At 44.8% G+C, this 26,142-nt stretch overlaps 1 protein-coding gene across 2 annotated transcripts in view; it reads left to right on the plus strand.

Annotated features, from left to right (window-relative positions):
- ncana (neurocan a) overlaps positions 1-26,142 on the plus strand; it is a 136,728-nt gene that overhangs the window by 36,546 nt on the left and 74,040 nt on the right. For both annotated transcript variants that reach the window (XM_036986389.1, XM_036986391.1), the window contains exon 3: positions 24,559-24,623. In XM_036986389.1, coding sequence (XP_036842284.1) covers positions 24,566-24,623 — 58 coding nt within the window. In that variant the 5' untranslated portion in view covers positions 24,559-24,565. The remainder of the gene's footprint in view (positions 1-24,558; positions 24,624-26,142) is intronic.

Genomic DNA, 26,142 nt, shown 5'->3' on the forward strand with positions numbered 1-26,142 from the left:
TCGTTCCCCTCCTCCGTCTATGTCGATCCCCTCTTCCGTCACTCTGTCGTTCCCCTCCTTCGTCTCTGTCGATCCCCTGTTCCGTCACTCTGTTGTTCCCCTCCTCCGTCACTCTGTCTTTCCCCTCCTCTGTCGTTCCCCTCATCCTTCTCTGTCGTTCCCCTCCTCTGTCACTCTGTCGTTCCCCTCCTCCGTCTCTGTTGTTCCCCTCCTCCGTCTATGTCGTTTCCCTCCTCCGCCACTCTGTCGTTCCCCTCATCCGTCTCTGTCGTTCCCCTCCTCTGCCACTGTCGTTCCCCTTCTCCGTCACTCTGTCATTCCCCTACTCTGTAGTTCCCCTCCTCTGTAGTTCCCCTCCTCTATCACTCTGTCATTCCCCTACTCTGTAGTTCCCCTCCTCTGTAGTTCCCCTCCTCTATCACTCTGTCATTTCCCTACTCTGTAGTTCCCCTCCTCTGTAGTTACCCTACTCTGTAGTTCCCCTGCTCTGTCGTTCCCCTCCTCCATCACTGTCGTTCCCCTCCTCTGTCGTTCCTCTCATCCGTCTCTGTCTTTCCCCTCCTCTGTCACTGTCGTTCCCCTTCTCCGTCACTCTGTCGTTCCCCTCCTCCGTCTCTGTCGTTCCCCTCCTCTGCCACTGTCGTTCCCCTTCTCCGTCTCTGTCGTTCCCCTCCTCCGTCTCTGCCGTTCCCTTACTCCGCCTCTGTCGTTCCCCTCCTCCGTCACTGTCGTTCCCCTCCTCTGTCGTTCCCCTCCTCCGTCACTGTCGTTCCCCTCCTTCGTCTCTTTCGTCCCCTCCTCCGTCTCTGTCGTTCCCCTCCTCCGTCTCTGTCGATCCCCTCTTCCGTCACTCTGTTGTTCCCCTCCTCCGTCTATGTCGATCCCCTCTTCCTTCACTCTGTCGTTCCCCTCCTTCGTCTCTGTCGATCCCCTCTTCCGTCACTCTGTTGTTCCCCTCCTCCGTCACTCTGTCTTTCCCCTCCACTGTCGTTCCCCTCATCCTTCTCTGTCGTTCCCCTCCTCTGTCACTCTGTCGTTCCCCTCCTCCGTCTCTGTCGTTCCCCTCCTCTGCCACTGTCGTTCCCCTTCTCCGTCACTCTGTCATTCCCCTACTCTGTAGTTCCCCTCCTCTGTAGTTCCCCTCCTCTATCACTCTGTCATTCCCCTACTCTGTAGTTCCCCTCCTCTGTAGTTCCCCTCCTCTATCACTCTGTCATTTCCCTACTCTGTAGTTCCCCTCCTCTGTAGTTACCCTACTCTGTAGTTCTGTCACTCTGTCGCTGCCCTCTTCCGTCTCTGTCGTTCCCCTCCTCCCTCACTCTGTTGTTCCCCTCCTCCGTCTCTGTTGTTCCCCTCCTCTGTCACTCTGTTGTTCTCCTCCTCCGTCACTGTCGTTTCCCTCCTCTGCCATTCCCCTCCTCCGTCACTGTCGTTCCCCTCCTCCGTCACTGTCGGTCCCCTCCTCCGTCTCTGTCGTTCCCCTCCTCTGTCACTGTCGTTCCCCTCCTCCGTCTCTGTCGTTCCCCTCCTCTGTCATTAACCCTCCTCCGTCACTGTCGTTCTCCTCCTCCGTCACTGTCGTTCCCCTCCTCTGTCATTCCCCTCCTCCCTCACTCTGTCGTTCGCCTCCTCCCTCACTCTGTTGTTCCCCTCCTCCGTCTCTGTTGTTCCCCTCCTCCCTCACTCTGTCATTCCCCTCCTCCCTCACTCTGTTGTTCCCCTCCTCCGTCTCTGTTGTTCCCCTCCTCTGTCGTTCCCCTCCTCCCTCACTCTGTCGTCCCCCTCCTCCTTCTCTGTCGTTCCCCTCCTCCCTCACTCTGTCGTTCCCCTCCTCCCTCACTCTGTCGTTCCCCTCCTCCGTCTCTGTTGTTCCCCTCCTCTGTCACTCTGTTGTTCCCCTCCTCCGTCTCTGTCGTTCCCCTCCTCTGTCATTCCCCTCCTCCGTCTCTGTCGTTCCCCTCCTCTGTCGTTCCCCTCCTCCGTCACTGTCGTTCCCCTCCTTCGTCTCTTTCGTCCCCTCCTCTGTCTCTGTCGTTCCCCTCCTCCGTCTCTGTCGATCCCCTCCGTCATCACTCTGTCGTTCCCCTCCTCCGTCTATGTCGATCCCCTCTTCCGTCACTCTGTCGTTCCCCTCTTTCGTCTCTGTCGATCCCCTCTTCCGTCACTCTGTTGTTCCCCTCCTCCGTCACTCTGTCTTTCCCCTCCTCTGTCGTTCCCCTCATTCTTCTCTGTCGTTCCCCTCCTCTGTCACTCTGTCGTTCCCCTCCTCCGTCTCTGTCGTTCCCCTCCTCCGTCTCTGTCGTTCCCCTCCTCTGCCACTGTCGTTCCCCTTCTCCGTCACTCTGTCATTCCCCTACTCTGTAGTTCCCCTCCTCTGTAGTTCCCCTCCTCTATCACTCCGTCATTCCCCTACTCTGTAGTTCCCCTCCTCTGTAGTTCCCCTCCTCTATCACTCTGTCATTCCCCTACTCTGTAGTTCCCCTCCTCTGTAGTTCCCCTCCTCTATCACTCTGTCATTTCCCTACTCTGTAGTTCCCCTCCTCTGTAGTTACCCTACTCTGTAGTTCCCCTGCTCTGTCGTTCCCCTCCTCCATCACTGTCGTTCCCCTCCTCTGTCGTTCCTCTCATCCGTCTCTGTCTTTCCCCTCCTCTGTCGTTCCCCTCCTCTGTCACTGGCGTTCCCCTTCTCCGTCACTCTGTCGTTCCCCTCCTCCGTCTCTGTCGTTCTCCTCCTCTGCCACTGTCGTTCCCCTTCTCCGTCACTGTCGTTCCCCTCCTCCACCGTTCCCCTCCTCCTTCTCTGTCGATCCCCTCCTCCGTCATCACTCTGTCGTTCCCCTCCTCCGTCTATGTCGATCCCCTCTTCCGTCACTCTGTCGTTCCCCTCCTTCGTCTCTGTCGATCCCCTGTTCCGTCACTCTGTTGTTCCCCTCCTCCGTCACTCTGTCTTTCCCCTCCTCTGTCGTTCCCCTCATCCTTCTCTGTCGTTCCCCTCCTCTGTCACTCTGTCGTTCCCCTCCTCCGTCTCTGTTGTTCCCCTCCTCCGTCTATGTCGTTTCCCTCCTCCGCCACTCTGTCGTTCCCCTCATCCGTCTCTGTCGTTCCCCTCCTCTGCCACTGTCGTTCCCCTTCTCCGTCACTCTGTCATTCCCCTACTCTGTAGTTCCCCTCCTCTGTAGTTCCCCTCCTCTATCACTCTGTCATTCCCCTACTCTGTAGTTCCCCTCCTCTGTAGTTCCCCTCCTCTATCACTCTGTCATTTCCCTACTCTGTAGTTCCCCTCCTCTGTAGTTACCCTACTCTGTAGTTCCCCTGCTCTGTCGTTCCCCTCCTCCATCACTGTCGTTCCCCTCCTCTGTCGTTCCTCTCATCCGTCTCTGTCTTTCCCCTCCTCTGTCACTGTCGTTCCCCTTCTCCGTCACTCTGTCGTTCCCCTCCTCTGCCACTGTCGTTCCCCTTCTCCGTCTCTGTCGTTCCCCTCCTCCGTCTCTGCCGTTCCCTTACTCCGCCTCTGTCGTTCCCCTCCTCCGTCACTGTCGTTCCCCTCCTCTGTCGTTCCCCTCCTCCGTCACTGTCGTTCCCCTCCTTCGTCTCTTTCGTCCCCTCCTCCGTCTCTGTCGTTCCCCTCCTCCGTCTCTGTCGATCCCCTCTTCCGTCACTCTGTTGTTCCCCTCCTCCGTCTATGTCGATCCCCTCTTCCTTCACTCTGTCGTTCCCCTCCTTCGTCTCTGTCGATCCCCTCTTCCGTCACTCTGTTGTTCCCCTCCTCCGTCACTCTGTCTTTCCCCTCCACTGTCGTTCCCCTCATCCTTCTCTGTCGTTCCCCTCCTCTGTCACTCTGTCGTTCCCCTCCTCCGTCTCTGTCGTTCCCCTCCTCTGCCACTGTCGTTCCCCTTCTCCGTCACTCTGTCATTCCCCTACTCTGTAGTTCCCCTCCTCTGTAGTTCCCCTCCTCTATCACTCTGTCATTCCCCTACTCTGTAGTTCCCCTCCTCTGTAGTTCCCCTCCTCTATCACTCTGTCATTTCCCTACTCTGTAGTTCCCCTCCTCTGTAGTTACCCTACTCTGTAGTTCTGTCACTCTGTCGCTGCCCTCTTCCGTCTCTGTCGTTCCCCTCCTCCGTCTCTGTCGTTCCCCTCCTCCGTCACTGTTGTTCCCCTCCTCCGTCTCTGTCGTTCCCCTCCTCCGTCTCTGCCGTTCCCTTACTCCGCCTCTGTCGTTCCCCTCCTCCGTCACTGTCGTTCCCCTCCTCCGTCTCTGTCGTTCCCCTCCTCTGTCGTTCCCCTCCTCCGTCACTGTCGTTCCCCTCCTTCGTCTCTTTCGTCCCCTCCTCCGTCTCTGTCGTTCCCCTCCTCCGTCTCTGTCGATCCCCTCCTCCGTCATCACTCTGTCGTTCCCCTCCTCCGTCTATGTCGATCCCCTCTTCCGTCACTCTGTCGTTCCCCTCCTTCGTCTCTGTCGATCCCCTCTTCCGTCACTCTGTTGTTCCCCTCCTCCGTCACTCTGTCTTTCCCCTCCTCTGTCGTTCCCCTCATCCTTCTCTGTCGTTCCCCTCCTCTGTCACTCTGTCGTTCCCCTCCTCCGTCTCTGTCGTTCCCCTCCTCCGTCTCTGTCGTTTCCCTCCTCCGCCACTCTGTCGTTCCCCTCATCCGTCTCTGTCGTTCCCCTCCTCTGCCACTGTCGTTCCCCTTCTCCGTCACTCTGTCATTCCCCTACTCTGTAGTTCCCCTCCTCTGTAGTTCCCCTCCTCTATCACTCTGTCATTCCCCTACTCTGTAGTTCCCCTCCTCTGTAGTTCCCCTCCTCTATCACTCTGTCATTTCCCTACTCTGTAGTTCCCCTCCTCTGTAGTTACCCTACTCTGTAGTTCCCCTGCTCTGTCGTTCCCCTCCTCCATCACTGTCGTTCCCCTCCTTCGTCTCTTTCGTCCCCTCCTCCGTCTCTGTCGTTCCCCTCCTCCGTCTCTGTCGATCCCCTCTTCCGTTACTCTGTTGTTCCCCTCCTCCGTCTATGTCGATCCCCTCTTCCGTCACTCTGTCGTTCCCCTCCTTCGTCTCTGTCGATCCCCTCTTCCGTCACTCTGTTGTTCCCCTCCTCCGTCACTGTCTTTCCCCTCCTCTGTCGTTCCCCTCATCCTTCTCTGTCGTTCCCCTCCTCTGTCACTCTGTCGTTCCCCTCCTCCGTCTCTGTCGTTCCCCTCCTCTGCCACTGTCGTTCCCCTTCTCCGTCACTCTGTCATTCCCCTACTCTGTAGTTCCCCTCCTCTGTAGTTCCCCTCCTCTATCACTCTGTCATTCCCCTACTCTGTAGTTCCCCTCCTCTGTAGTTCCCCTCCTCTATCACTCTGTCATTCCCCTACTCTGTAGTTCCCTCCTCTGTAGTTCCCCTCCTCTATCACTCTGTCATTTCCCTACTCTGTAGTTCCCCTCCTCTGTAGTTACCCTACTCTGTAGTTCTGTCACTCTGTCGCTGCCCTCTTCCGTCTCTGTCGTTCCCCTCCTCCGTCTCTGTCGTTCCCCTCCTCCGTCACTGTTGTTCCCCTCCTCCGTCTCTGTCGTTCCCCTCCTCCGTCTCTGCCGTTCCCTTACTCCGCCTCTGTCGTTCCCCTCCTCCGTCACTGTCGTTCCCCTCCTCCGTCTCTGTCGTTCCCCTCCTCTGTCGTTCCCCTCCTTCGTCTCTTTCGTCCCCTCCTCCGTCTCTGTCGTTCCCCTCCTCCGTCTCTGTCGATCCCCTCCTCTGTCATCACTCTGTCGTTCCCCTCCTCCGTCACTGTCGATCCCCTCTTCCGTCACTCTGTCGTTCCCCTCCTTCGTCTCTGTCGATCCCCTCTTCCGTCACTCTGTTGTTCCCCTCCTCCGTCACTCTGTCTTTCCCCTCCTCTGTCGTTCCCCTCATCCTTCTCTGTCGTTCCCCTCCTCTGTCACTCTGTCGTTCCCCTCCTCCGTCTCTGTCGTTCCCCTCCTCCGTCTCTGTCGTTTCCCTCCTCCGCCACTCTGTCGTTCCCCTCATCCGTCTCTGTCGTTCCCCTCCTCTGCCACTGTCGTTCCCCTTCTCCGTCACTCTGTCATTCCCCTACTCTGTAGTTCCCCTCCTCTGTAGTTCCCCTCCTCTATCACTCTGTCATTCCCCTACTCTGTAGTTCCCCTCCTCTGTAGTTCCCCTCCTCTATCACTCTGTCATTTCCCTACTCTGTAGTTCCCCTCCTCTGTAGTTACCCTACTCTGTAGTTCCCCTGCCCTGTCGTTCCCCTCCTCCGTCTCTGTCATTCCCCTCTTCTGTCGTTCCCCTCCTCTGTCATTCCCCTCCTTGTCGTTCCCCTCCTCCGTCACTGTCGTTCCCCTCCTCCGTCTCTGTCGTTCCCCTCCTCCGTCACTGTCGTTCCCCTCCTCCGTCTCTGTCGTTCCCCTCCTCTGTCATTCCCCTCCTCCGTCTCTGTCGTTCCCCTCCTCTGTCGTTCCCTTCCTCCGTCACTGTTGTTCCCCTCCTCCTTCTCTTTTGTCCTCTCCTCCGTCACCCTGTCGTTCCCCTCCCCCACTTAACAGCCAGTGGGTTGATTAACTAAAGACACTTAACAGCCAGTGGGTTGACTAAAGATACTTAACAGCCATTGGGTTGATTAACTAAAGACACTTAACAGCCAGTGGGTTGATTAACTAAAGACACTTAACAGCCAGTGGGTTGACTAAAGATACTTAACAGCCAGTGTGTTGATTAACTAAAGATACTTAACAGCCATTGGGTTGATTAACTAAAGATACTTAACAGCCAGTGGGTTGATTAACTAAAGACACTTAACAGCCAGTGGGTTGATTAACTAAAGATACTTAACAGCCAGTGGGTTGACTAAAGACACTTAACAGCCAGTGGGTTGATTAACTAAAGACACTTAACAGCCAGTGGGTTGATTAACTAAAGATACTTACCAACCAGTGGGTTGACTAAAGACACTTAACAGCCAGTGGGTTGACTAAAGACACTTAACAGCCAGTGGGTTGATTAACTAAAGACACTTAACAGCCAGTGGGTTGACTAAAGATACTTAACAGCCATTGGGTTGATTAACTAAAGACACTTAACAGCCAGTGGGTTGACTAAAGATACTTAACAGCCAGTGGGTTGATTAACTAAAGACACTTAACAGCCAGTGGGTTGACTAAAGACACTTAACAGCCAGTGGGTTGATTAACTAAAGACACTTAACAGCCAGTGGGTTGACTAAAGACACTTAACAGCCAGTGGGTTGGTTAACTAAAGACACTTAACAGCCAGTGGGTTGACTAAAGATACTTAACAGCCATTGGGTTGATTAACTAAAGACACTTAACAGCCAGTGGGTTGACTAAAGATACTTAACAGACATTGGGTTGATTAACTAAAGACACTTAACAGCCAGTGGGTTGATTAACTAAAGATACTTAACAGCCAGTGGGTTGATTAACTAAAGATACTTAACAGCCAGTGGGTTGATTAACTAAAGATACTTAACAGCCATTGGGTTGATTAACTAAAGATACTTAACAGCCAGTGGGTTGACTAAAGACACTTAACAGCCAGTGGGTTGATTAACTAAAGACACTTAACAGCCAGTGGGTTGATTAACTAAAGATACTTACCAACCAGTGGGTTGACTAAAGACACTTAACAGCCAGTGGGTTGACTAAAGATACTTAACAGCCATTGGGTTGATTAACTAAAGACACTTAACAGCCAGTGGGTTGACTAAAGATACTTAACAGACATTGGGTTGATTAACTAAAGACACTTAACAGCCAGTGGGTTGATTAACTAAAGATACTTAACAGCCAGTGGGTTGATTAACTAAAGATACTTAACAGCCAGTGGGTTGATTAACTAAAGATACTTAACAGCCATTGGGTTGATTAACTAAAGATACTTAACAGCCAGTGGGTTGATTAACTAAAGACACTTAACAGCCAGTGGGTTGATTAACTAAAGATACTTAACAGCCAGTGGGTTGATTAACTAAAGACACTTAACAGCCAGTGGGTTGATTAACTAAAGACACTTAACAGCCAGTGGGTTGATTAACTAAAGATACTTAACAGCCAGTGGGTTGACTAAAGATACTTAACAGCCATTGGGTTGATTAACTAAAGACACTTAACAGCCAGTGGGTTGATTAACTAAAGACACTTAACAGCCAGTGGGTTGACTAAAGATACTTAACAGCCAGTGTGTTGATTAACTAAAGATACTTAACAGCCATTGGGTTGATTAACTAAAGATACTTAACAGCCAGTGGGTTGATTAACTAAAGACACTTAACAGCCAGTGGGTTGATTAACTAAAGACACTTAACAGCCAGTGGGTTGATTAAAGATACTTAACAGCCATTGGGTTGATTAACTAAAGACACTTAACAGCCAGTGGGTTGATTAACTAAAGATACTTAACAGCCAGTGGGTTGATTAACTAAAGATACTTAACAGCCAGTGGGTTGATTAACTAAAGATACTTAACAGCCAGTGGGTTGATTAACTAAAGATACTTAACAGCCAGTGGGTTGATTAACTAAAGATACTTAACTGTCAGTGTGTTGATTAACTAAAGATACTTAACAGCCAGTGGGTTAACTAAAGATACTTAACAGCCAGTGTGTTGATTAACTAAAGATACTTAACAGCCATTGGGTTGATTAACTAAAGATACTTAACAGCCAGTGGGTTGATTAACTAAAGATACTTAACAGCCAGTGGGTTGATTAACTAAAGATACTTAACAGCCATTGGGTTGATTAACTAAAGATACTTAACAGCCAGTGGGTTGATTAACTAAAGACACTTAACAGCCAGTGGGTTGATTAACTAAAGATACTTAACAGCCAGTGGGTTGATTAACTAAAGACACTTAACAGCCAGTGGGTTGATTAACTAAAGATACTTAACAGCCAGTGGGTTGATTAACTAAAGATACTTAACAGCCAGTGGGTTGATTAACTAAAGACACTTAACAGCCAGTGGGTTGATTAACTAAAGACACTTGACAGCCAGTGGGTTGATTAACTAAAGACACTTAACAGCCAGTGGGTTGACTAAAGATACTTAACAGCCATTGGGTTGATTAACTAAAGACACTTAACAGCCAGTGGGTTGATTAACTAAAGACACTTAACAGCCAGTGGGTTGACTAAAGATACTTAACAGCCAGTGTGTTGATTAACTAAAGATACTTAACAGTCATTGGGTTGATTAACTAAAGACACTTAACAGCCAGTGGGTTGATTAACTAAAGACACTTAACAGCCAGTGGGTTGATTAACTAAAGATACTTAACAGCCAGTGGGTTGACTAAAGACACTTAACAGCCAGTGGGTTGATTAACTAAAGACACTTAACAGCCAGTGGGTTGACTAAAGACACTTAACAGCCAGTGGGTTGGTTAACTAAAGACACTTAACAGCCAGTGGTTTGACTAAAGATACTTAACAGCAATTGGGTTGATTAACTAAAGACACAACAGCCAGTGTGTTGACTAAAGATACTTAACAGCCATTGGGTTGATTAACTAAAGACACTTAACAGCCAGTGGGTTGACTAAAGATACTTAACAGCCAGTGGGTTGATTAACTAAAGATACTTAACAGCCAGTGGGTTGATTAACTAAAGATACTTAACAGCCAGTGGGTTGACTAAAGATACTTAATAGCCAGTGGGTTGATTAACTAAAGATACTTAACAGCCAGTGGGTTGATTAACTAAAGATACTTAACAGCCAGTGGGTTGATTAACTAAAGATACTTAACAGCCAGTGGGTTGATTAACTAAAGATACTTAACAGCCAGTGGGTTGACTAAAGACACTTAACAGCCAGTGGGTTGATTAACTAAAGACACTTAACAGCCAGTGGGTTGATTAAAGATACTTAACAGCCATTGGGTTGATTAACTAAAGACACTTAACAGCCAGTGGGTTGACTAAAGACACTTAACAGCCAGTGGGTTGATTAACTAAAGACACTTAACAGCCAGTGGGTTGACTAAAGACACTTAACAGCCATTGGGTTGATTAACTAAAGACACTTAACAGCCAGTGGGTTGACTAAAGATACTTAACAGCCATTGGGTTGATTAACTAAAGACACTTAACAGCCAGTGGGTTGACTAAAGATACTTAACAGCCATTGGGTTGATTAACTAAAGACACTTAACAGCCAGTGGGTTGATTAACTAAAGATACTTAACAGCCAGTGGGTTGATTAACTAAAGATACTTAACAGCCAGTGGGTTGATTAACTAAAGATACTTAACAGCCAGTGGGTTGATTAACTAAAGATACTTAACAGTCAGTGTGTTGATTAACTAAAGATACTTAACAGCCAGTGGGTTAACTAACTAAAGATACTTAACAGCCAGTGTGTTGATTAACTAAAGATACTTAACAGCCATTGGGTTGATTAACTAAAGATACTTAACAGCCAGTGGGTTGATTAACTAAAGATACTTAACAGCCAGTGGGTTGATTAACTAAAGATACTTAACAGCCATTGGGTTGATTAACTAAAGATACTTAACAGCCAGTGGGTTGATTAACTAAAGACACTTAACAGCCAGTGGGTTGATTAACTAAAGACACTTAACAGCCAGTGGGTTGATTAACTAAAGATACTTAACAGCCAGTGGGTTGATTAACTAAAGATACTTAACAGCCAGTGGTTTGATTAACTAAAGACACTTAACAGCCAGTGGGTTGATTAACTAAAGACACTTAACAGCCAGTGGGTTGATTAACTAAAGACACTTAACAGCCAGTGGGTTGACTAAAGATACTTAACAGCCATTGGGTTGATTAACTAAAGACACTTAACAGCCAGTGGGTTGATTAACTAAAAACACTTAACAGCCAGTGGGTTGACTAAAGATACTTAACAGCCAGTGGGTTGATTAACTAAAGACACTTAACAGCCAGTGGGTTGATTAACTAAAGATACTTAACAGCCAGTGTGTTGATTAACTAAAGATACTTAACAGCCATTGGGTTGATTAACTAAAGATACTTAACAGCCAGTGGGTTGATTAACTAAAGACACTTAACAGCCAGTGGGTTGATTAACTAAAGATACTTAACAGCCAGTGGGTTGACTAAAGACACTTAACAGCCAGTGGGTTGATTAACTAAAGACACTTAACAGCCAGTGGGTTGATTAACTAAAGATACTTACCAGCCAGTGGGTTGACTAAAGACACTTAACAGCCAGTGGGTTGACTAAAGACACTTAACAGCCAGTGTGTTGATTAACTAAAGATACTTAACAGCAATTGGGTTGATTAACTAAAGACACAACAGCCAGTGTGTTGACTAAAGATACTTAACAGCCATTGGGTTGATTAACTAAAGACACTTAACAGCCAGTGGGTTGACTAAAGATACTTAACAGCCAGTGGGTTGATTAACTAAAGATACTTAACAGCCAGTGGGTTGATTAACTAAAGATACTTAACAGCCAGTGGGTTGACTAAAGATACTTAATAGCCAGTGGGTTGATTAACTAAAGATACTTAACAGCCAGTGGGTTGATTAACTAAAGATACTTAACAGCCAGTGGGTTGATTAACTAAAGATACTTAACAGCCAGTGGGTTGATTAACTAAAGATACTTAACAGCCAGTGGGTTGACTAAAGACACTTAACAGCCAGTGGGTTGATTAACTAAAGACACTTAACAGCCAGTGGGTTGATTAAAGATACTTAACAGCCATTGGGTTGATTAACTAAAGACACTTAACAGCCAGTGGGTTGACTAAAGATACTTAACAGCCATTGGGTTGATTAACTAAAGACACTTAACAGCCAGTGGGTTGACTAAAGATACTTAACAGCCATTGGGTTGATTAACTAAAGACACTTAACAGCCAGTGGGTTGATTAACTAAAGATACTTAACAGCCAGTGGGTTGATTAACTAAAGATACTTAACAGCCAGTGGGTTGATTAACTAAAGATACTTAACAGCCAGTGGGTTGATTAACTAAAGATACTTAACAGTCAGTGTGTTGATTAACTAAAGATACTTAACAGCCAGTGGGTTAACTAACTAAAGATACTTAACAGCCAGTGTGTTGATTAACTAAAGATACTTAACAGCCATTGGGTTGATTAACTAAAGATACTTAACAGCCAGTGGGTTGATTAACTAAAGATACTTAACAGCCAGTGGGTTGATTAACTAAAGATACTTAACAGCCATTGGGTTGATTAACTAAAGATACTTAACAGCCAGTGGGTTGATTAACTAAAGACACTTAACAGCCAGTGGGTTGATTAACTAAAGACACTTAACAGCCAGTGGGTTGATTAACTAAAGATACTTAACAGCCAGTGGGTTGATTAACTAAAGATACTTAACAGCCAGTGGTTTGATTAACTAAAGACACTTAACAGCCAGTGGGTTGATTAACTAAAGACACTTAACAGCCAGTGGGTTGATTAACTAAAGACACTTAACAGCCAGTGGGTTGACTAAAGATACTTAACAGCCATTGGGTTGATTAACTAAAGACACTTAACAGCCAGTGGGTTGATTAACTAAAAACACTTAACAGCCAGTGGGTTGACTAAAGATACTTAACAGCCAGTGGGTTGATTAACTAAAGACACTTAACAGCCAGTGGGTTGATTAACTAAAGATACTTAACAGCCAGTGTGTTGATTAACTAAAGATACTTAACAGCCATTGGGTTGATTAACTAAAGATACTTAACAGCCAGTGGGTTGATTAACTAAAGACACTTAACAGCCAGTGGGTTGATTAACTAAAGATACTTAACAGCCAGTGGGTTGACTAAAGACACTTAACAGCCAGTGGGTTGATTAACTAAAGACACTTAACAGCCAGTGGGTTGATTAACTAAAGATACTTACCAGCCAGTGGGTTGACTAAAGACACTTAACAGCCAGTGGGTTGACTAAAGACACTTAACAGCCAGTGTGTTGATTAACTAAAGATACTTAACAGCAATTGGGTTGATTAACTAAAGACACAACAGCCAGTGTGTTGACTAAAGATACTTAACAGCCATTGGGTTGATTAACTAAAGACACTTAACAGCCAGTGGGTTGACTAAAGATACTTAACAGCCAGTGGGTTGATTAACTAAAGATACTTAACAGCCAGTGGGTTGATTAACTAAAGATACTTAACAGCCAGTGGGTTGACTAAAGATACTTAATAGCCAGTGGGTTGATTAACTAAAGATACTTAACAGCCAGTGGGTTGATTAACTAAAGATACTTAACAGCCAGTGGGTTGATTAACTAAAGATACTTAACAGCCAGTGGGTTGATTAACTAAAGATACTTAACAGCCAGTGGGTTGACTAAAGACACTTAACAGCCAGTGGGTTGATTAACTAAAGACACTTAACAGCCAGTGGGTTGATTAAAGATACTTAACAGCCATTGGGTTGATTAACTAAAGACACTTAACAGCCAGTGGGTTGACTAAAGACACTTAACAGCCAGTGGGTTGATTAACTAAAGACACTTAACAGCCAGTGGGTTGACTAAAGATACTTAACAGCCATTGGGTTGATTAACTAAAGACACTTAACAGCCAGTGGGTTGACTAAAGATACTTAACAGCCATTGGGTTGATTAACTAAAGACACTTAACAGCCAGTGGGTTGATTAACTAAAGATACTTAACAGCCAGTGGGTTGATTAACTAAAGATACTTAACAGCCAGTGGGTTGATTAACTAAAGATACTTAACAGCCAGTGGGTTGATTAACTAAAGATACTTAACAGTCAGTGTGTTGATTAACTAAAGATACTTAACAGCCAGTGGGTTAACTAAAGATACTTAACAGCCAGTGTGTTGATTAACTAAAGATACTTAACAGCCATTGGGTTGATTAACTAAAGATACTTAACAGCCAGTGGGTTGATTAACTAAAGATACTTAACAGCCAGTGGGTTGATTAACTAAAGATACTTAACAGCCATTGGGTTGATTAACTAAAGATACTTAACAGCCAGTGGGTTGATTAACTAAAGACACTTAACAGCCAGTGGGTTGATTAACTAAAGACACTTAACAGCCAGTGGGTTGATTAACTAAAGATACTTAACAGCCAGTGGGTTGATTAACTAAAGATACTTAACAGCCAGTGGTTTGATTAACTAAAGACACTTAACAGCCAGTGGGTTGATTAACTAAAGACACTTAACAGCCAGTGGGTTGATTAACTAAAGACACTTAACAGCCAGTGGGTTGACTAAAGATACTTAACAGCCATTGGGTTGATTAACTAAAGACACTTAACAGCCAGTGGGTTGATTAACTAAAAACACTTAACAGCCAGTGGGTTGACTAAAGATACTTAACAGCCAGTGTGTTGATTAACTAAAGATACTTAACAGCCATTGGGTTGATTAACTAAAGATACTTAACAGCCAGTGGGTTGATTAACTAAAGACACTTAACAGCCAGTGGGTTGATTAACTAAAGATACTTAACAGCCAGTGGGTTGACTAAAGACACTTAACAGCCAGTGGGTTGATTAACTAAAGACACTTAACAGCCATTGGGTTGATTAACTAAAGATACTTACCAGCCAGTGGGTTGACTAAAGACACTTAACAGCCAGTGTGTTGATTAACTAAAGATACTTAACAGTCATTGGGTTGATTAACTAAAGATACTTAACAGCCAGTGGGTTGATTAACTAAAGACACTTAACAGCCAGTGGGTTGATTAACTAAAGATACTTACCAGCCAGTGGGTTGACTAAAGACACTTAACAGCCAGTGGGTTGACTAAAGACACTTAACAGCCAGTGTGTTGATTAACTAAAGATACTTAACAGCAATTGGGTTGATTAACTAAAGACACAACAGCCAGTGTGTTGACTAAAGATACTTAACAGCCATTGGGTTGATTAACTAAAGACACTTAACAGCCAGTGGGTTGACTAAAGATACTTAACAGCCAGTGGGTTGATTAACTAAAGATACTTAACAGCCAGTGGGTTGATTAACTAAAGATACTTAACAGCCAGTGGGTTGACTAAAGATACTTAATAGCCAGTGGGTTGATTAACTAAAGATACTTAACAGCCAGTGGGTTGATTAACTAAAGATACTTAACAGCCAGTGGGTTGATTAACTAAAGATACTTAACAGCCAGTGGGTTGATTAACTAAAGATACTTAACAGCCAGTGGGTTGACTAAAGACACTTAACAGCCAGTGGGTTGATTAACTAAAGACACTTAACAGCCAGTGGGTTGATTAAAGATACTTAACAGCCATTGGGTTGATTAACTAAAGACACTTAACAGCCAGTGGGTTGACTAAAGACACTTAACAGCCAGTGGGTTGATTAACTAAAGACACTTAACAGCCAGTGGGTTGACTAAAGATACTTAACAGCCATTGGGTTGATTAACTAAAGACACTTAACAGCCAGTGGGTTGACTAAAGATACTTAACAGCCATTGGGTTGATTAACTAAAGACACTTAACAGCCAGTGGGTTGATTAACTAAAGATACTTAACAGCCAGTGGGTTGATTAACTAAAGATACTTAACAGCCAGTGGGTTGATTAACTAAAGATACTTAACAGCCAGTGGGTTGATTAACTAAAGATACTTAACAGTCAGTGTGTTGATTAACTAAAGATACTTAACAGCCAGTGGGTTAACTAAAGATACTTAACAGCCAGTGTGTTGATTAACTAAAGATACTTAACAGCCATTGGGTTGATTAACTAAAGATACTTAACAGCCAGTGGGTTGATTAACTAAAGATACTTAACAGCCAGTGGGTTGATTAACTAAAGATACTTAACAGCCATTGGGTTGATTAACTAAAGATACTTAACAGCCAGTGGGTTGATTAACTAAAGACACTTAACAGCCAGTGGGTTGATTAACTAAAGACACTTAACAGCCAGTGGGTTGATTAACTAAAGATACTTAACAGCCAGTGGGTTGATTAACTAAAGATACTTAACAGCCAGTGGTTTGATTAACTAAAGACACTTAACAGCCAGTGGGTTGATTAACTAAAGACACTTAACAGCCAGTGGGTTGATTAACTAAAGACACTTAACAGCCAGTGGGTTGACTAAAGATACTTAACAGCCATTGGGTTGATTAACTAAAGACACTTAACAGCCAGTGGGTTGATTAACTAAAAACACTTAACAGCCAGTGGGTTGACTAAAGATACTTAACAGCCAGTGTGTTGATTAACTAAAGATACTTAACAGCCATTGGGTTGATTAACTAAAGATACTTAACAGCCAGTGGGTTGATTAACTAAAGACACTTAACAGCCAGTGGGTTGATTAACTAAAGATACTTAACAGCCAGTGGGTTGACTAAAGACACTTAACAGCCAGTGGGTTGATTAACTAAAGACACTTAACAGCCAGTGGGTTGATTAACTAAAGATACTTACCAGCCAGTGGGTTGACTAAAGACACTTAACAGCCAGTGTGTTGATTAACTAAAGATACTTAACAGTCATTGGGTTGATTAACTAAAGATACTTAACAGCCAGTGGGTTGATTAACTAAAGACACTTAACAGCCAGTGGGTTGATTAACTAAAGACACTTAACAGCCAGTGGGTTGACTAAAGATACTTAACAGCCATTGGGTTGATTAACTAAAGACACCTAACAGCCAGTGGGTTGACTAAAGATACTTAACAGCCAGTGGGTTGATTAACTAAAGACACTTAACAGCCAGTGGGTTGACTAAAGACACTTAACAGCCAGTGGGTTGATTAACTAAAGACACTTAACAGCCAGTGGGTTGACTAAAGACACTTAACAGCCAGTGGGTTGATTAACTAAAGATACTTAACAGCCAGTGGGTTGATTAACTAAAGATACTTAACAGCCAGTGGGTTGATTAACTAAAGATACTTAACAGCCAGTGGGTTGACTAAAGACACTTAACAGCCAGTGGGTTGATTAACTAAAGACACTTAACAGCCAGTGGGTTGATTAAAGATACTTAACAGCCATTGGGTTGATTAACTAAAGACACTTAACAGCCAGTGGGTTGACTAAAGACACTTAACAGCCAGTGGGTTGATTAACTAAAGACACTTAACAGCCAGTGGGTTGACTAAAGACACTTAACAGCCATTGGGTTGATTAACTAAAGACACTTAACAGCCAGTGGGTTGACTAAAGATACTTAACAGCCATTGGGTTGATTAACTAAAGACACTTAACAGCCAGTGGGTTGACTAAAGATACTTAACAGCCATTGGGTTGATTAACTAAAGACACTTAACAGCCAGTGGGTTGATTAACTAAAGATACTTAACAGCCAGTGGGTTGATTAACTAAAGATACTTAACAGCCAGTGGGTTGATTAACTAAAGATACTTAACAGCCAGTGGGTTGATTAACTAAAGATACTTAACAGTCAGTGTGTTGATTAACTAAAGATACTTAACAGCCAGTGGGTTAACTAAAGATACTTAACAGCCAGTGTGTTGATTAACTAAAGATACTTAACAGCCATTGGGTTGATTAACTAAAGATACTTAACAGCCAGTGGGTTGATTAACTAAAGATACTTAACAGCCAGTGGGTTGATTAACTAAAGATACTTAACAGCCATTGGGTTGATTAACTAAAGATACTTAACAGCCAGTGGGTTGATTAACTAAAGACACTTAACAGCCAGTGGGTTGATTAACTAAAGACACTTAACAGCCAGTGGGTTGATTAACTAAAGATACTTAACAGCCAGTGGGTTGATTAACTAAAGATACTTAACAGCCAGTGGTTTGATTAACTAAAGACACTTAACAGCCAGTGGGTTGATTAACTAAAGACACTTAACAGCCAGTGGGTTGATTAACTAAAGACACTTAACAGCCAGTGGGTTGACTAAAGATACTTAACAGCCATTGGGTTGATTAACTAAAGACACTTAACAGCCAGTGGGTTGATTAACTAAAAACACTTAACAGCCAGTGGGTTGACTAAAGATACTTAACAGCCAGTGTGTTGATTAACTAAAGATACTTAACAGCCATTGGGTTGATTAACTAAAGATACTTAACAGCCAGTGGGTTGATTAACTAAAGACACTTAACAGCCAGTGGGTTGATTAACTAAAGATACTTAACAGCCAGTGGGTTGACTAAAGACACTTAACAGCCAGTGGGTTGATTAACTAAAGACACTTAACAGCCAGTGGGTTGATTAACTAAAGATACTTACCAGCCAGTGGGTTGACTAAAGACACTTAACAGCCAGTGGGTTGACTAAAGACACTTAACAGCCAGTGTGTTGATTAACTAAAGATACTTAACAGCCATTGGGTTGATTAACTAAAGATACTTAACAGCCAGTGGGTTGATTAACTAAAGACACTTAACAGCCAGTGGGTTGATTAACTAAAGACACTTAACAGCCAGTGGGTTGACTAAAGATACTTAACAGCCATTGGGTTGATTAACTAAAGACACCTAACAGCCAGTGGGTTGACTAAAGATACTTAACAGCCAGTGGGTTGATTAACTAAAGACACTTAACAGCCAGTGGGTTGACTAAAGACACTTAACAGCCAGTGGGTTGATTAACTAAAGACACTTAACAGCCAGTGGGTTGACTAAAGACACTTAACAGCCAGTGGGTTGGTTAACTAAAGACACTTAACAGCCAGTGGGTTGACTAAAGATACTTAACAGCCAGTGGGTTGATTAACTAAAGATACTTAACAGCCAGTGGGTTGACTAAAGATACTTAATAGCCAGTGGGTTGATTAACTAAAGATACTTAACAGCCAGTGGGTTGATTAACTAAAGATACTTAACAGCCAGTGGGTTGACTAAAGACACTTAACAGCCAGTGGGTTGATTAACTAAAGATACTTAACAGCCAGTGGGTTGATTAACTAAAGATACTTAACAGCCAGTGGGTTGACTAAAGATACTTAACAGCCATTGGGTTGATTAACTAAAGACACTTAACAGCCAGTGGGTTGACTAAAGATACTTAACAGCCATTGGGTTGATTAACTAAAGACACTTAACAGCCAGTGGGTTGATTAACTAAAGATACTTAACAGCCAGTGGGTTGATTAACTAAAGATACTTAACAGCCAGTGGGTTGATTAACTAAAGATACTTAACAGCCAGTGGGTTGATTAACTAAAGATACTTAACAGTCAGTGTGTTGATTAACTAAAGATACTTAACAGCCAGTGGGTTAACTAAAGATACTTAACAGCCAGTGTGTTGATTAACTAAAGATACTTAACAGCCATTGGGTTGATTAACTAAAGATACTTAACAGCCAGTGGGTTGATTAACTAAAGATACTTAACAGCCAGTGGGTTGATTAACTAAAGATACTTAACAGCCATTGGGTTGATTAACTAAAGATACTTAACAGCCAGTGGGTTGATTAACTAAAGACACTTAACAGCCAGTGGGTTGATTAACTAAAGACACTTAACAGCCAGTGGGTTGATTAACTAAAGATACTTAACAGCCAGTGGGTTGATTAACTAAAGATACTTAACAGCCAGTGGTTTGATTAACTAAAGACACTTAACAGCCAGTGGGTTGATTAACTAAAGACACTTAACAGCCAGTGGGTTGATTAACTAAAGACACTTAACAGCCAGTGGGTTGACTAAAGATACTTAACAGCCATTGGGTTGATTAACTAAAGACACTTAACAGCCAGTGGGTTGATTAACTAAAAACACTTAACAGCCAGTGGGTTGACTAAAGATACTTAACAGCCAGTGTGTTGATTAACTAAAGATACTTAACAGCCATTGGGTTGATTAACTAAAGATACTTAACAGCCAGTGGGTTGATTAACTAAAGACACTTAACAGCCAGTGGGTTGATTAACTAAAGATACTTAACAGCCAGTGGGTTGACTAAAGACACTTAACAGCCAGTGGGTTGATTAACTAAAGACACTTAACAGCCAGTGGGTTGATTAACTAAAGATACTTACCAGCCAGTGGGTTGACTAAAGACACTTAACAGCCAGTGGGTTGACTAAAGACACTTAACAGCCAGTGTGTTGATTAACTAAAGATACTTAACAGCCATTGGGTTGATTAACTAAAGATACTTAACAGCCAGTGGGTTGATTAACTAAAGACACTTAACAGCCAGTGGGTTGATTAACTAAAGACACTTAACAGCCAGTGGGTTGACTAAAGATACTTAACAGCCATTGGGTTGATTAACTAAAGACACCTAACAGCCAGTGGGTTGACTAAAGATACTTAACAGCCAGTGGGTTGATTAACTAAAGACACTTAACAGCCAGTGGGTTGACTAAAGACACTTAACAGCCAGTGGGTTGATTAACTAAAGACACTTAACAGCCAGTGGGTTGACTAAAGACACTTAACAGCCAGTGGGTTGGTTAACTAAAGACACTTAACAGCCAGTGGGTTGACTAAAGATACTTAACAGCCAGTGGGTTGATTAACTAAAGATACTTAACAGCCAGTGGGTTGACTAAAGATACTTAATAGCCAGTGGGTTGATTAACTAAAGATACTTAACAGCCAGTGGGTTGATTAACTAAAGATACTTAACAGCCAGTGGGTTGACTAAAGACACTTAACAGCCAGTGGGTTGATTAACTAAAGATACTTAACAGCCAGTGGGTTGATTAACTAAAGATACTTAACAGCCAGTGGGTTGACTAAAGACACTTAACAGCCAGTGGGTTGATTAACTAAAGATACTTAACAGCCAGTGGGTTGATTAACTAAAGATACTTAACAGCCAGTGGGTTGATTAACTAAAGATACTTAACAGCCAGTGGGTTGATTAACTAAAGATACTTAACAGCCAGTGGGTTGACTAAAGACACTTAACAGCCAGTGGGTTGATTAACTAAAGATACTTAACAGCCAGTGGGTTGATTAACTAAAGATACTTAACAGCCAGTGGGTTGACTAAAGACACTTAACAGCCAGTGGGTTGATTAACTAAAGATACTTAACAGCCAGTGGGTTGATTAACTAAAGATACTTAACAGCCAGTGGGTTGACTAAAGACACTTAACAGCCAGTGGGTTGATTAACTAAAGATACTTAACAGCCAGTGGGTTGATTAACTAAAGATACTTAACAGCCAGTGGGTTGATTAACTAAAGATACTTAACAGCCAGTGGGTTGATTAACTAAAGATACTTAACAGCCAGTGGGTTGACTAAAGACACTTAACAGCCAGTGGGTTGATTAACTAAAGATACTTAACAGCCAGTGGGTTGATTAACTAAAGATACTTAACAGCCAGTGGGTTGATTAACTAAAGACACTTAACAGCCAGTGTGTTGATTACCTAAAGATACCTAACAGCCCTCTATCACTGCTGACTCTATGTGGGTCTGAGCTGAGTTCGGAGGCCGTGAAAAACACACACACACACGCACACACACACACACACACACACACACACACACACACACACACACACACACACACACACACACACACACACACACACACACACACACACAGACACACACACACACACACACACACACACACACACACACACACACACACACACACACACACACACACATACACACACACACAGACACACACACACACACACACACACTCACAGAGGCCTGCTTGTATCTGTGGTAATGAGATCAGGCAGGAGGGAGAGCTCATGCCCACTAGATGTATGCGATCGTGGGGAGTGATTTAGAGGTTTCCCTCCTCCTACAACACCCATGGGGTGGAAAGATGGATTGTTCGATTCTGTGTATTCCACCAACTTTTCATTTATCTGGTGGAGCATAGCAGCTTTTCCGTTCAGTTTTTCGATTTTGGTTTGGCAGTGCACAAATGTTGCAAAACTTCAAGGTTTGCAACAGCAGAAAAGCCCCCTGAAAGACTTGGTAGAATTCTTTCAGTCCAGCAGGATGGGGGAATTGGGGCAACGGGTCTAGGTTGGAGGACGCTTCCTTTCCTGCTGAAGTCATCATGATAGTGAAGTCAGTGGGTTCAGTGCATTTGCTGTTCTGCACCAATTGACAGCTCAGCTCAGCACAGAGCACGACTGTATCTATCTTCTCCCAGTCCTGTCACAGGGGTGGTTGTCTGCTTGCATCTCAGCCGGTCCCATCGTATGCTCTGTCAGGCCTCTTAGAATGTCTCCTATTCAGCCCATACAATCAGAATGGACGGAATGGACACCCCCATTCACAGACACATTCTAGAGCCTCCTTGAGGTCTTTTCTCCGCCTAAGACAACTCTGCGTGTGAAATAAATAAAGGATAGCTGAAAGGAGAGGATGGCGTTAACTACATCCGATGGTTTCTCTGCAACAATAGGTGAGGCTGGTTAGTATACAGCTGGTGCATTCAGGTCCATAGTGTACTGTTGTAAATCCCTTGAATCAAAGGCCTGAATGGGTCGTCTATAGCAAGGAGAGTTGTATGGTTTCCACGGTGATGCCCATAGGCAGGCCCCTACTCTTCTACTCTGTATGCTAGCTGTGACTGCAGTGGCTGTTGGGTCGTGGCCAATCCCACACCCTTTACTGCAGCTCTGTAACCCGGCATAATAATAATAATATCATACAGCAGATGTGGCCTCATCATGACCCAACAAACCGCTTTCAAATGTTTGTGTGGCCCACCCGGTGAGCATAACCAATGTGTCTAACTGGGACCCAAACTGAAGACGTGACCCAAAATTAATCAGCAATGGTGCACAAGTGGGTCCTGAACCCACCACTAGGGAAATTCTGTTTTAGTGTTCAGCACAGTTGGTTCTCACCAATACTATTCACCTTCTGCCTAGGGGTCCACAGACCACCTGGGCACTACTACATAAAGGGACAGGAGGGATCGTTTTTTAATGACAGTTAAATGTGGAATGTGTTAACTGTCATACAACACTTTACTATCCATGACGAAATATCTTTGTATCTTTACCCGCTCAATGGCAGGTCCACTCTGAATGGGTTAGCGAGCTAAACAACCAATGCAGTCAGCTCAGAGCAGCAGAGATTCCTTGGAAATGACTGGCGTTACCCTGGTAAATGCTAAACAGTCTGAACGTCTCCTGGATGCCACTCCTTAGCACAAATCCCTTGATCTTTACGTAACTTGTCTCTACACCCTCTGAATTCAGGCTGATTGTATTGTACAGTAGGTGATATACTGTATGTCAGGAATGGAATATAGATGGATTGAATTCAGGGCTGATGGAATAATACATTACTGTCAATTTGCACATAAATGCTCTTTGCATTGTAAAAATCTTCCTATACCCCAAAGATACCAAACTCACATTACATTTGTTGAATACTCCATTCCCCTGAGATATTTCTGTGTTGTCTTCTGTATAGACTCTGAGCTGAGAGGGTTTGGGCTCCCCACCAGGCTCTCTCCCCACCAGGCTCTGTCCCCACCAGGCTCTCTCCCCACCAGGCTCTGTCCCCACCAGGCTCTGTCCCCACCAGGCTCTCTCCCCACCAGGCTCTCTCCCCACCAGGCTCTCTCCCCACCAGCCTCTCTCCCCACCAGCCTCTCTCCCCACCAGGCTCTCTGCCCACCAGGCTCTCTGCCCACCAGGCTCTCTCCCCACCAGGCTCTCTCCCCACCAGGCTCTCTCCCCACCAGCCTCTCTCCCCACCAAGCTCTCTCCCCACCAGGCTCTCTCCCCACCAGGCTCTGTCCCTACCAGGCTCTGTCCCTACCAGGCTCTGTCCCCACCAGGCTCTGTCCCCACCAGGCTCTGTCCCCACCAGGCTCTCTGCCCACCAAGCTCTCTGCCCACCAAGCTCTCTGCCCACCAGGTTCTGTCCCCATAAGGCTCTCTGCCCACCAGGCTCTCTGCCCACCAGGCTCTCTCCCCACCAGGCTCTCGCCCCACCAGGCTCTCGACCCACCAGGCTCTCTGCCCACCAGGCTCTCTCCCCACCAGGCTCTCTGCCCGGCTCTCTTTCTGCCAGGGGCTCATTACTCATGTGGGTCAGGATTTCCAACATGGCGGAGAGGTCGAAGGTCACCATGTCTACTCACAGTGAAAGCGATCTAGCAGCTCAATAGGGAGCGCTACAAAGACACCCTGCATAATAGAGTCAAAGAATATAGAATAAAGAAGAGTTAGATCGCTCTGCAGCTTTTGGTACAAATACAGCAAAGGAGACATGAATATCACACAGAACACACCCACAGTGTATGTGCACATAGACATGCACACTCACGTACGCATAGGGATGTGCACATGCATTGACCTACAGAATGTTCCTACCTGGGGAGAGGTGGAGGAGAGAGAGAGAGAGAGAGAGATTGACAGACAGATACTACGATAACTATGCACTTTGAATCTTAATGATCTTTCTCTCTCTCTCCCTCTCTCTCTCTTTCCCTCTCTCTCTGTCTCTCTTCCCCCCTCTCTCTCTCTCTCTCTCTCTCTCTCTTTCCCTCTCTGTCTCTCTTCCCCCCCTCTCTCTCTCTCTCTCGCTCTCTTTCCCTCTCTCTCTGTCTCTCTTCCCCCCATCTCTCTCTCCCCCCCCCCCCCCCCCCCCTCTCTCTCTCTCTCTTTCTTTGTCTCTGCAGGTCAAGGATGACGGTGGCTGTGTGTGTAGCTGGTCTGCAGGCTGTCCTGTCTCTGCTGCTGCTTGGTGAGCCATCTTATTTACTAACCTGTCAGTCTGGGACAACATGAGGTACTGCTGGAAATCACAGGCACATTTCAAAAGATAAAAGCAGAACTTGAACGCCACCAAAAAGATAATGCATAACCCATGTTTGAGTTAGATCCCAGAATTAAGATCCTATATCTGTAGCTTACAAGTTTCTGATCCATAGTAACTCTATATGGAAAAACATTGTTGTCATCCAACAAAATACTATTCTGATAATCTGAGTGATGTGGCTAACTGAGAGTTAAGAGGCTGTGGATGTTTGCAGAAAGGCTCTGTGGAACTGTACTGGAACGGTTCCAAATCAATTGATGGAAATATAGTCGACCGTCTGTTCAATTACACTGCATCAAATTAACCTGTGCTGGAACAACAAAGACAGAATGAATCTGTGTAGGGAGTCTATCTAAGCTCGTGGTTAGTGCATGTGATGTTAGAGGGCCCACAAATTGTCAGAATGTGGGACATGCAATCTCCATAGACGAACATTGTCAGTAGAATGACCTTACTGAAGAGCTCAGTGACTTTCAATGTGGCACCGTCATAGGATGCCACGTTTCCAACAAGTCGGTTGGAAGAACCGTGGAAGAACTTGACTGGCCTGCACAGAGCACTGACCTCAACCCCTTCGAAACACCTTTGGGATGAATTGGAACACCAACTGAGAGCAAGGCCTAATCGCCCAACATCAGTGCCCGATCTCACGAATGCTCTTGTGGCTAAACGGAAGCATGTCCCCGCAGCAATGTTCCAACATCTAGTGAAAAGCATTCCCTGAAGAGTGGAGGCTGTTATAGCAGCAAAGGGGGGACCAACTCCATATTAATGCCCATGATTTTGGAATGAGATGTTCGACGAGCTGGTGTCCACATACTCTTGGTCATATAGTGTATATACAGTACCAGTCAAAAGTTTGGACACACCTACTCATTCAAGTTTTAAAAAAGCAACTATATTCTACATTTCAGAATAACAGTGAAGACATCAAAACTATGAAATAATGCATATGGAATCATGTAGTAACCAAAAAAGTGTTAAACAAATCAAAATATATTTTATATTTGAGATTCTTCAAAGTAGCCACCCTTTCTTTTCCTTATTGACAGCTTTGCACACTCTTGGCATTCTCTAAACCAGCTTCACCTGGAATGCTTTTCCAACATATGCTAGCACTTGTTGGCTGCTTTTCCTTCACTCTGTGGTCCAACTTATCCCATACCATCTCAATTGGGTTGAGGTCTGGTGATTGTGGAGGCCAGGTAATCTGACGAAGCACTCTCATCACTCTTGGTCAAATAGCCCTTATGCAGCCTGGAGGTGTGTTGGGTCATTGTACTGTTGAAAAACAAATGATAGTCCCACTAAGCACATTGCTGCAGAATGCTGTGGTAGCCATGATGGTTAAGTGTGCCTTGAAATCTAAATAAATCGCAGACCGTGTCACCACAAAAGCACCCCCACACCATCACACCTCCTCCTCCATGCTTCGCGGTGGGAA

This window comes from Oncorhynchus mykiss, chromosome 8 (genome assembly GCF_013265735.2).
Source record: "Oncorhynchus mykiss isolate Arlee chromosome 8, USDA_OmykA_1.1, whole genome shotgun sequence".
NCBI lineage: Eukaryota > Metazoa > Chordata > Actinopteri > Salmoniformes > Salmonidae > Oncorhynchus > Oncorhynchus mykiss.